This window comes from Pezoporus occidentalis, unplaced genomic scaffold, assembly GCF_034315485.1.
Source record: "Pezoporus occidentalis ecotype Australia unplaced genomic scaffold, CSIRO_AGI_Poc_V1 ctg109, whole genome shotgun sequence".
Lineage (NCBI taxonomy): Eukaryota > Metazoa > Chordata > Aves > Psittaciformes > Psittacidae > Pezoporus > Pezoporus occidentalis.
The window spans coordinates 2,805,414-2,817,604 of record NW_026912875.1 but is presented as its reverse complement, the minus strand read 5'-3'; the positions used below and the strand labels follow the sequence as shown (position 1 = coordinate 2,817,604).

General features: G+C 48.1%; 1 protein-coding gene across 3 annotated transcripts in view; it reads right to left on the bottom strand.

Annotated features, from left to right (window-relative positions):
• FOXO3 (forkhead box O3) overlaps window positions 1-11,065 on the bottom strand; it is a 93,154-nt gene extending 82,089 nt beyond the window's left edge. For 2 of the 3 annotated variants that reach the window (XM_062625035.1, XM_062625008.1), the window contains exon 1: window positions 10,098-10,826. In XM_062625035.1, coding sequence (XP_062481019.1) covers window positions 10,098-10,673 — 576 coding nt within the window. In that variant the 5' untranslated portion in view covers window positions 10,674-10,826. Of the gene's footprint in view, window positions 1-10,097 lie in introns of all 3 variants that reach the window. The other variant, XM_062625017.1, reaches the window with a different exon arrangement.
• Between the last annotated feature and the right edge of the window lie 1,126 nt (window positions 11,066-12,191).

Here is a 12,191-nt window from a genome sequence, read left to right as displayed (position 1 = left end):
ATTCCTGGAAAAAAAAAAACATTCTCTGAAAATTAGTTAAGGTCCAGAGCAGTTTTGCAGAACAAACAGTAGGTTATAGGTTTCAGGAAACCACATCACTGCTCTCAGCATAAAACCAATTAGTGAAAAAGATGATAATGTGGGAGCCTGCAAGAGTATCACAAAAAGACATTCTTTGTTGAGTGCCATTCTCACTTATCAGATGCCAAATTTTATGTACCAAGCATATCTAGAACTTTATATATAAAACTGATAAATCCTCCATGAAGTACTAGCAAATATGTTTACACAAGATAGAGGTTCCCAGCCTAACTCCACAAATACCTGCAAAGTCAGAATCTTTTGATCTGGATTAAGTCTCGCATTTAAAGGTGTGTTTACACTGCAAATTTCATCTGAAAAAGTAGGGCTAACTTTGGTTATAACGTGTCTTCAGAGACCTGAAACAGCTGCTTGAAGAGCCAGCACAGAGAGAAAAAAACAAACCAAAACCAACAAATCCAGCAGGTTTTAAGAGCACTGACGCCTAACTGGAGTATATATCAAGATAATTAAGTCTATGTTCTAGATAAAGCAAACACAGCCCTGGAATATGGCCCATTGTCCTAAAATGATTTCTTTAGGATAATATATCTATTCTTCTGCATTCCCTATTTGGGAAAAAGTGTAGAAACCAACATAATACAACATGAAAAAAACACTAAGTTATAAGGGCAAATGATCCACAGTGTCAGAGGTGCTGGCTGTCTAGACTAAGAGAGTAGTTTGTATTAGAATATTATTAGGCAATTAATACATTTTTAAACAAAGTTTTGTTACTTAAGTGCAACACTGTTACTAACACTCCCTGGTCACGCAAAGTCCTCACAAGGAGTTCAGGCTGAGCCGCAATCAGGATTTCAAGCATTGCCGGCTTGAGTTTTAGTTACACTAATGCAAATGTGTGCTGCTGCAGCACCACGGGAGAGCCCCACTGCTGCTTTAACGTAACACAGCCTTTAGCAGGGACGAGAGTCAAATCCTGCTCTCTTTACTTCATCTACCCATGGAAGTGGCACCATCATAACCAGGCTCCATTCACACAAACCAGTTTTCATTCCCACTCCGAACGGAGCAGCTGCAGCAGCCAGGAGGCAGAGTGAGGCCTGAGTGTACGTGTGCCGATGTGTTTGGGTGCTCCTCTATCTGTCCGCCCCAGCAGGTCGCCGTCTGTCCTCATCAGCCCTTCACCTTATCTGCTGGCTCCCACTCCTGTGGGGTCAGGATAAGCACACGTTACCTCCCTGCTCAAGCGCTGGCAAGCAGCCTGACCTGCCCTTTTCTGCTCACGTGACATGGGAGACAGCAGGCCTACTAAGAACTTTTTCCTAGGACTGAAAAGTTTTTCCTAGGATCCCACCCACTGGCCGCAATCCCGGGTGTGCCCATGGCGGCTGCTGGTCCCTATGGGGAGCAGAGTCTCAGAAAGGGAGGGGCAGGGAGGCGGACTAGCCTGAAGGCACTGCAAGGCTGCCTTAGGAGCAGCCTCCAGGCAGACCGCAGCACAAAGTGCAAAGGCAGCCGCAGAGCTAGGTGTCAAAGGCGGAAAAGGGCACTTTTGTCAGCACTGCTGCCCTCATTCCTGAGCTCTCAATAGGATTTTGGCATGGAGACCCACCCTTCACCTCAGCATGGGCAGTGTGTGAAGGGATGCAGAAGTGGCGTGATCCAGTGACTCACCCCACGGAAACGCACCCAACCAGTGCCAGCAGCACTCAGGTGTGCAGCAGCCAGAGGCTGTGCAGGCAAAACCCCAGCACCAGCAGCCTCCTGCTCCTAGCACTGGCAGCAGCACTCTGCAGGAGACCTGGAAGCACAAGCTGCAGAGGCCCTGACGACAAGCCAGCAGTGCTGCACACCCTCCTCCTCGCTTCAAGTGGGCCTTCCTCCAGCCCTCCAGCCATGATCCATAGCCTGCCTCTGCCCTCCTGTTCCATAGCCTGCCTCTGCCCTCCTGTTCCAGTGTGCACCTGCTGCACGTGTCCCTTTACACGTAGCAAGTGACAACTTCACTAGCAGGGGAAAAATAATAAAGAAAAGCAAAATAATACCTTGCCAAATAAACACATGCAGGTGAGAAGGCAGCATTTCATAATTCAGCATTTAAGTACATAGTGTATTGTGACCGAGCAAGCAATCCATTCAATTCATTAGCACAAGTCTGTTATAAGAACTAATTTTCACAAGGCATTTCTTTACCAGCACAAATCCCCAGAGAGGCATTTCTCTTTCAGTGAAATCTTAACAAAGGTGCTTTAGTATCAGTAGAAGTATTTAAATAGCCTTCATTTTTAACAGGTACCAGCGTACAGATAAAGAAAATTGCCCAAAAAGCAAAGTCCAAGTAGCACACACACACAAGTTATTAACAAGACATCAATGCTGTTAACTCCTGACCTGACTCAAATTCCCTGCAAATCAGCATTAAGCACATATCAGTCCTTAAGCAAATGTGCAAAGGGGGTGGCCCACAGAAAGGACTCTGGCTTTATAGGGCAAGACTGGCTCCCCTCAGACATCACAGCAAGGTGCAGCATCAGGAGGAACAACTCTGGTGAAAAGCAATAGTGCCACAGCAGTGCTCTTTCTCCAGCCCCACTGAATGACAGCTCCCTTGCTATTTCACCACTGGGATGAGGCAGAGCACTAACACAATCATTCACTTGTTCCCAACACCTTACATTCCCCTAAAATTGCTCTTTATCAGTCCTGTAGTCTAATCAACTCCAGAGGTATCCCCAACCGAAAATCAGCTTTGATCTGCAACATGCCCTGCACAGTTATGAGCCAGCCCTCCATTTCTCACAGAGGCACCCCATACACCATGCAACTGGTGTTACAAGAAGAAGAATGGAGAAGGTAAAGTAGGACATAATGTCCCTAGAGTCTCCCAAGCCAGGAATGAGGAATGGCAGTATGAAGAACTGAGGAATGGAATTTTTTTATATTGGTATTTGAAGATTGAACAATCATTCTCTGCTTGTTAACTCCCTTATCTCACAGGTTATAACACACTGCTGTTAGAGACCATACTCCACTCCAGCGCTGGCCTGCTCTCAACGGCTGTGGGATCCTCAAGATCCATCATCCTCAGCCAAACAGAGCTGAGGATGTCTTCCCTGCAAGGCATCACAGTAAGCCTCAGCAACTCCTATGTACCCCCTCCAGCCTTGCACACTTGAGCTTTTCCTACTCCTCTATTCCAAACAGGGGCTGGAACCACATCACCACAGGCCTCCAATCTCCCTGCAGTTCCTGGCAAGCTGAGAAGCATGGCTCTTTCTCCAGCCGCCTCAATCAGAGGAGCGAAAAAAGCTTGGAAATGTGCTGGTTTGTTTGAGAAAGCTAAGCCAATGTCAAGAAAATGTCAGATACAAAGGGGTAAGGAGTTGGTGCCTGTCAGTGTTGCAATCGTATCCCACACACACAACTGGAACATCAGGAAACTGGTACAGTCGTGCAGAAAAGCACAGGATACCCCATCCTGACTTTGTCTGAAGCAAGTTAGAACAAAACATCTCACTCTGAAGGAAAATCCCCTTCTGTAGACAAGCCTCTTTTTAATAATAAGAGCTAAATGGACTATTCAAGCAGGTAATTAATGTTAATTAACATATGTCAGGCCATAAATTGGCTAAATGCACCTCATTTTCCAAACTGTGTGTGTGGCAATGCTCAGGAAATTGTAACAGAAAAGAACAGTCTAAGTTTGTCTAACAGATAAAAGGTTAAGCATAATCTTAACATAACCCGTGGAGTGCTGAGCCAGCACTACCAAAAACTGAATGACTGTGCACATTACTTGAACACTTTATTTTGCTCCTGAACCACTGCGCTACATATACATTGTCAGCCCCAAGAAAAGACACATCAAAAAAACCCTGCAAATCCCCGAGCACTGTGTTATCAGGCAGGTCTTTACGGGGGTGCTCGCTACGTGCTGCAGGACCTGGATGCACCTCCTGCCCCAGGAGCTGGCAAGGCTGTGGTCCCTTTCCAGCGCTGAGTTGGGAACCGACGCCGTTTTTGACAGCAGGGGGAACAGAACAGTGGCAGGAGGATGCTCAGAGCTTGCCCTCCTCCAGAAGAGAGTGTGCATCAAAATGCAGAGGGCCTTGTGCCTTTTAAAGAAACTAACACTGCCATTTTATAACCCTGCCCTTTGGGCACATATTCTGTGACAGAGATAGGAGTAAGGCTTTTTGAAGTGGGAGAGAAACAAGAACATGCAAAGATTTTAGTTTAAGTAACAACCTGCATTAGGAAACACTTTCAGTTTCTCCCTTGGCAAGCTGGCACTACACTAAGACCCACTGTAATTGCACTGCAAATAAGAAACAATCCTCACAAAAGATTTTCTGTACTTCCACGCAAAATAGCTGGCTGCCAAAATCTTGCAGGGCACCTTTAGGAGGCTGCCACCTAGGGAAATGCTTTGGCTGGTTATCCTCAGTTTTTCCTTATTTCCAAGGCAATTCCTTCAGCTTCCCTTCTAACCCAGCAGCCCCACTGTAGTTTTCTGGGGGTATTTCGCATTTTTCTCCCCATACACACCATGCAACGTGGTCGAAAACAGCACAGCAGCTGCAGGGAGGCCTGGGGGAGCTGCACCAGCCCCAGCGCTGCCTGCCTTCTGTAAGGGACACCACCGACTCCGGGCTTCTACTTTGCCCACGTCAGCACAAAGAGCTTTCACAAAACCACTGGGCTAACCCTAATCACTTGCCTTTCTAAATGCAATAGCACGTGCCCAGCCTCCCCTAATCTCCCAGGATTACAGCAAAGTGGTGTAGCACCACCAAAATGACCCGAATACAAAATGGCCTCGTGTGTTAAAACACTGCTCACTTTACAAAGCCAAAACCATGCAGAGGGAGGATGTCCTGGAGCAGGGGCGCCAGGACACCTCTCTTCCCCAGCCTGATAGTCTCAGTGTTTGTTCAACCCAGTACAATACAGCAGATATTAAAGCCACTAAGGTGATTTCATTTTTATTAGCAATAACCGTGTACTTTCAAACACACAGGTAAGTGTAGGAGCCAAACCTCTGACTCTCAAGCTTCTATTTTAAATATGCTTAAATAGGGACACTAGTAACTGATTTCAGACAATGTTAATGTTATGTGACTGTTTTAGGTAACCTTCTGTCTCTAAAGAACTGAAGAACACTGATTCCACTATTTATCATACCCATCTACCTGACAGTGATACTATCCAGCATCATTCACTGGGGGTTTCCCATTCACATAAGAAGTTAGGTTTATCAGAGCCTGTGACTCCTTGCAGTTTATGACATTCACCAAGGCAATGTGTTTATATCTACATTTAACAAGTCCTTCAGTGAAGGTGCTCCTCACTGTCACACTCTGAATCAAAGTCAGTGATTCTGGGAGATATAGTCCATGTCTCTTTCTCTCCTCTAACAGCTGTCACCTGCCTGCATGAGAAGGGGAAAAGCGAGATCTTTGATGTACATTACAGATATAAAATAATAATGTGTGCTAATATCTACATATGGTTTCTACCAGAAAGTTTAAGAAATCATTTGTTACTTTGATACTGAAGAATGTTCCTCTTTGATGCAAGAAGCTTGTTAAATCTAGCAGTTTCAACTTTGGGGCTGGAACCACACATTGCTCAGCACAAAATTCACTTAGAAATGTTACCGAGTATTTTGTTAAAGCACAACATAGTAAGGCTTTGATCAGGTAAGATGCTTAAGCAGTAGGGTTAAGCACACAAGTAATCCAAGTGAAGCCCCAAGGATCCATTCACATGCTTAAACCCGTGCTTGCTTGTGTAGATCAAAACTTAAAATAATCAGCCTACAGCTTGTACCTCAGACCCTTCTGTACAGCTGGAATGAGGCAGCTCAAAATTAGAAAAAAACAAAGTAGAATAGAAGGCTGGAAAAATATTCATGCTAGCAGTCAACTGGAAAACAGCCTGAAAAAGAAAAAAGACAATGAAGAAAAAAAAATGAAACTGATGCAAACTCCACTTTTCCGCTGCCTCTCCTGATAAAGACGTTCGGTGCCACTTCGAAGAAAGAGAAATAAGAACAGAGTGGTGTTGCTTCCTTCCCACATCCTTCGCAAAAGATGATAAAAAAGTCCGACACATCTTGCATATCAGCATCTGGCTAACAGATTTAGACATCTGTCTACATCGCTGGCAAATTTCTCAAGTCTCAACAACTGGGGAAGAGACTCGTGCGTCTGCTGCGCTGAAGGGACTGCAGCCCATCAGTACATACTGGTTAATAAAACATGGTGAGAAATGATGAAATGTCCACGTAAAAAGTTTACAAAAATCTCCTCTTCTGAGCAAATATCCCAGAAACTTGTATTTATCTTTCGTAAGGAAGATAAATCCAACAGGTGTAAAACAATCAGACTTCTGATATGAAAAAAATTGAATCAAAGCAAATCAGCTGCATTTAAATTTGGGAATTGCTGGTATCTGTTTATGAAGGACCAGATTCATACTGCTCAACAAAGAGGAAAATAGTCCCCCTAGTGTACTCTTCATGTAGAAAAGACTGTTTCACAAGACAGTGCTGCAAGAAATTACAAAATAACATTATAGGAAGAGATGTGGAAGTACTTAAGCTATAGTGAAACCAGGCACCCCTACTATATACATGGGCATAACGGTGCTTCAGTTTTCTATTTCAAGATTAGTCAGTGGAGTTACAGTATCCAAAATGTCTCAGGGTGGAGAGGGGGAGAACCCACCTGCTTTTTAAGTCAGCACACTAGTTTTGTGACTGCAGGACACTGACAGTGTAACGGATACCTGAATTTGGACAGACGGGTAGATCTGGTCACTGAGAAGTTCTGTGGAGCTACCTGCAACTGCCGCCTGACACTGCATTTCACCAGCTCACCCTCATACCTTTGCCCTCCTCCACTGATGATAAATATAAATATCAACCCCCCAGTATTCAAGACTTACTGAAGATACTGAAGCATGCATCTAAACCCTTCCTGGTGATTTGGAAGTACACAGGGCTGTATCAAACCTGGCTGCCACGGTACATGACAGTGCCCACAGTGTGCCAGCTCTACAGCAATGCACCGCACACTACTGCCCTAGCTAGCTGTCAGGCAGTATTAGGTTAGCTGATGTCCCACCAGGGCCGGGAACAAAGGAGATTGTTGGGGTGTGTATTGGGCAAACCTCATCTAAATTAGCGGAAACGTAATATATGCCTTCCTAACCACATCTGAAATAGTCACTTCTGCTTTAATGCCCTAGGAAAAAAAAAGAAAGAAAAAGCAATAGTTGTAACTTCATAGCTCTTAAAATAATTATTTTGAGGGGTATAATCCCAGCTATGTTTATGGATTATGGTATTCAGCACATCTCACTAGAAACAGCACACTAGAAACAGATTAATATTTCATATATAATAACACCTAAGATAATAAACCCAAGTTCTTTTCTTCCCTTTGTTTCAAGTGACAATTTTCGCACTCAGTGCCAGAGCAGAACATTGTTAAATGGGCCTGCTGCCTTCAAAGATGAATTTAGCTGTGTAAAAATATTCTAAATTAAGATAAAAGCCTCCTGATACAGAACTATCTTCTGTTCATTTAAAATCTCGGTGTAACTAGCAATCTGAAAAAGTCTGGTGTGAAAAGCTGACATGAGTTCCTGAAGAGTTATATTCATTACCTGTGAGGGAAACAAAGATGATAATAACATCTAATGTGTTTCAGCATCAGGAGACTAAGATGGAGTCTCTATTTAGGTGTTTCTTCTTGCACAAACTAATTTATGTTCCAGCTAAGAAATTGAAATAGTCCTGTTCTGAAACAGTCCTCTTCTGAATGCACAGGCATACATTAAAAGAAATTCTAGCCCTGCTAAGGAATTAAATTTTGCTGTTTTGGATGCCTGGCAAATTATTAGCTCCTGACCTCTCCTTAGCCCCTTTCAGCATGCCCCTACTACCTGTGAACAACTGCACCCACCGTTAATACAGTCAAAACGCCTCACCCAGACTTCCAGAGACACCTCACAGTCATTAAGGAGGCTGAGTTTTCTGCTACCAGTATGCAAGCATCTCCTGATAAAAGTCATCTTAAAGGTTTGTGAGAAACTTCTGAACTAAATTATATCAGAGGAATCTCAAGGGATCCAAGTTTTTAACATTTTAATTAGCTCAAAGTACCAGTTAATGCTGCTCAGCAATGGAATCAATATCAAATTAACAGTGTAAATTGTCAGAAAAATTGTGACTGTATTAAGCATACTAATCAACGTAAGCACTTCAGGTTATGGCCCAGACCCTGCATCTGCTGAAACGAATGGGAGCTCTGCCACCAAATTCAGATGAAACAGTATCAGCCCCATTGTTTGACAAGTCTTCGCTTCAATCAGGTATCCAGAATTTACTGAAAACTCGAAGTATCAGATAAAAAGACTTCATTTGACATAGCAGATGACATCTACAGCCACTGCTTCTGCATGAAACCAAACAATTTATGAAAGGCACCGGCTGTCATCAGAAGATGTAACCCTTTATCACACTCCATGTCGCACTTGTGAAATCAGACCAAAATTCAACATCTAATACAGACGCAAAAGCTATAAAAGGGATCTCTGTTTTTAAAAACCTTGTCTTGAATTAGTTGTGCCACTGATAAACTTTGCTATTTTCCCCAGCCTGAGACAAGTCTGTTAGTGAAATGCTTTCTCTACAGTGCTCCATTTGGAAAGGAAAAGATCACACAGCTGTACTTCAGTTCCTAGCAGCAAGTCCTACTCAGGCACCAAAACATGAAACAGGGCTGCTAATATGAAAACTGCCAGAAATGTTTCATTTCACCCATACGGTACTTCTGACTGACTTGTATACGCTAAGTTATCCCCCGATCCAAAGCTAGAGAGATTGAAAGAAGAAATGTAATTTCTCTATAACACAATAAAACCCCGGCAAATTCGCCTTCAGCCATCCGTTCAAAAACTCTGTCGCAGATGCTGCCAGTATCAGCCCTCGGCAGCTACTGAGCCATACCGGGATTTCCCTCTGCAAACAGCATCGACATCAAGTAGCACCTGTATTTCTGTGTAGCAGCGAGTACGTGACATTTTAGCATCCAACAGACACTAATAGATAGATGTGGAAAATGAGGAAGAAAAAAAGCAGCTCTGAAAGTCACCTCAAATATGCTTTAGGTGCAGCACGGGCTCCTGGTAGGCCTTCCTAGACCGAGAGTAAAACCCTGCCTGCCTGCAACGTGCTTTTGCACAAGCTGAGTAAACAAGCCTCAAAAACAGGTGGGTTTTTGTTTTCTTACTTATTAAAAGAGTAGTAATCTTAGCTGCTAACCTTCCCAGCGCTGGACAGAAAATGCTCAGATTTATCATCAGACGGTGCCCTCATGCACTGACACCGCAAGAATCACAAACCAAGCATTCCCGTGGCTGAGCAGCCAACAACTCCACGCTTTGATTAACTTTAGGAAGAAATGTCAAGACCCGAATTTCCCTCTACTGCCTTTGAGGAACGTGTGGGGAAACCACTGGGGCTTTTCTAGACGAAAATAATAGTCATTTTGTATTTGAGCTCTGAGACTCAGACTGACCCTGCACAAAAGCAACTCTGCTTATTTCCAGCACGAGTTACACCGAAGGCGCGTCTAACTCTAAAAAAAAAAAAAAGAAACAAACAAAAACCCCACACCAAAACAAAACAACCACCACCACACACACCATAACAAATATTTTTCCTTTCTTTTTTCCTCTTCTTCTTCCCCTGCTTATGTGCTTGTGCACGAAAGAAGCCAGCTCCGCTCCAGCGTTTTCCTTGCTCCTAGAGTTAGGAGCCCTCACCGCCTGCACGCAACAACAGGAAAAAGACAAAACTTTTCTTACCCCCTCCCTTCATTAATAAATAAATAAACCAGCAGAGGGAACAGGGCGACCAGCAGCACGGCCCGTCGCAGCACTCCGCCGGCTGCACCGGAGGAAGCCGCGGCATCCCCCGCTGCAGCCCGCCCGTCGGGGCGGCGCGATGGGTCTCGCCGCGGACCCTGGACCCCCCTCACCTTCCAGCCGGCCGAGCTGTTGCTGTCACCCTTGTCCTTGAAGTAGGGCACGCAGCGGACCATCCAGTCGTAGATCTGGGAGAGGGTGAGGCGCTTCTCCGGGGAGCTCTCGATAGCGCGGGTGATGAGGTCGGCGTAGGAGAGGTTGCCCCACGCGTTGCGCCGAGACGAGCACTTCCTCGGTGCTGCCGCCGGGCCCCCGGTCAGCCCCCCACCTCCTGCTGCCGCTCCACCCGGTGAGAGGCTTGGCCCCTCCGGGCCGGCTCCGGGCAGCGGGGCCAGCAGCCGCGCCGCCTCCTCCGGGACGCTGGTGGCCGCCGCCGCTTCTCTGCCCGCGGGGGCCGTGCTGCCGACGGCCATGGCCGAGCCGCCCCCCTCCTCCTCGTCGTCCTCCTCCTCGGGGATCATGGAGGCGGCGTCGGCGGGCGGCTCGCCGGCGGGCTTGGCTGGGCTGGCCTGCAGCTCGGGCCTCTGCAGGGGCCAGGTGCAGGAGCGGGGCCGGCTCTGTGGCTCAAACTCGGGGTCTAGCTCCACTTCCAGAGGTGAGAGCGGGGTGGGGGGCGACGCCTCTGCCATCTTGGCCTCCCCCGCGGGTGGCTGCAGCGGCGGCGGGGGAGCGCTGCGACGGGGCGGGCGGGCGGCCGCAGACCCCGCTCCTCCTCCGCCGCCTCCTCGGTGCCGACGGGAGCCTAGCAGGAGGGGGGCCGCCGAGCGGGCATGCCGCTCACCGCTACGGGTTGGCAGGCGCTCCGCCGCACCCGGAGCCCGCTGCCCTCGGGCGCTGCGCACGCCGGGGAGAGGGGTGGGGGAAGGAGGAGGGAGGGAAGGGGGAAAAAAATCCGAAATCCGATTAGGAGCCGGAGCGGCAGCGCAGGGCGGGCAGCGCGGGGCCGGGCGGTGCCGGAGGTGCCCTCCGCGGCGGCGGTGCGGTGGCCGCTCCCGCGGTGCCCGTGTGCGTTTGTTTATGTTTCACTCCATGCGTATGCAGAAGTAGCTCCAGCGGGCACAGCACTGTTTCCAGTCAGGAGACGACCCCCCACCGCCTCCGAGCTCGCTCCTGGTCGCTTCCGCAGATATCTTCCCTTTTGGGGTAGTAGGGTGGTCCTTTGCGCCCTCCCTCGGCAGGAGGGCAGGGAGAGGGGTCCTTCGGATTACGCCAAAGACTTTTTTTCCTTCTTCAGAACGCCCTGAAAGGAGGAGAAGTCTTAGCATACACCCAACTGCATACTAGCGTAAGCCTGTCACTTTGCGGTGCCCCCCAAACCACACGCGAGCAAACCCCCCAAAATCTCACAGCCGACGGAGCAAGGGGCGGTAAAAGGCCACCCCGGGGGCTGGTCGGTTAAACAAAAAATAATAATAAATCCTTCTTCTCGCAGGGAAAAAGCAAACACAACGGGAAGAAATCAAATCGCAGTCTTCCAACAGGTCCAGAAGCATTAAGTCCTCCCTAGGGCTGCCAAAGAGAATAGGTTTTGTTCCAGCATCAACACCACATTCATAACCTCCTTGCTCCTGCTGCTGCCATCTTGACAGTTTCCCCCCCTTTCACTCAAGTCATTTAAAAAGCGCAGGCAGAAGAGGCAGGGAGAGCCACATCAGGAGGGGCGGGCGAGCGGTGGGGTGGGGGAGAATCAACAGCCACCTCCACACCGACAGATCTCGAGCTCCAAATTCACGGGAGGAAGAAGCAGCGCTGCTGCATGGTTCCTGCTGCTCCTGCGCCTTCAGCTCCGAGGAGCCTTCCCTTTAAAGGCGAAGGAGGGGGAAGCAGCGAGCCACCCGCTCCCTCTGCGAGCAACCGGCGACAAGCAACCGATGCGCCCGCCGCCGCCCGCCCGAATAGCCTGTCACCCTGCTCGCCACCAGCTTCCACATCCCTCCCCCTAACAACCACCGGCAGCAACACAAAGTTATAGACACACGCAGGGAGCCTCAACCTAACCGCACGGCACGGCACGGCCCGCCCACCAGCGGAGGGCGGGCGGTGCCGCTCAGGGGCCGCCCCAATGGGGCGGGAGCGCCAGGCCGAGGGGAGCCGCCGGGGCTGGGAGACCAGGAGAGCCTGCAGGGACGCGCGGGTGGTGGGCTCTG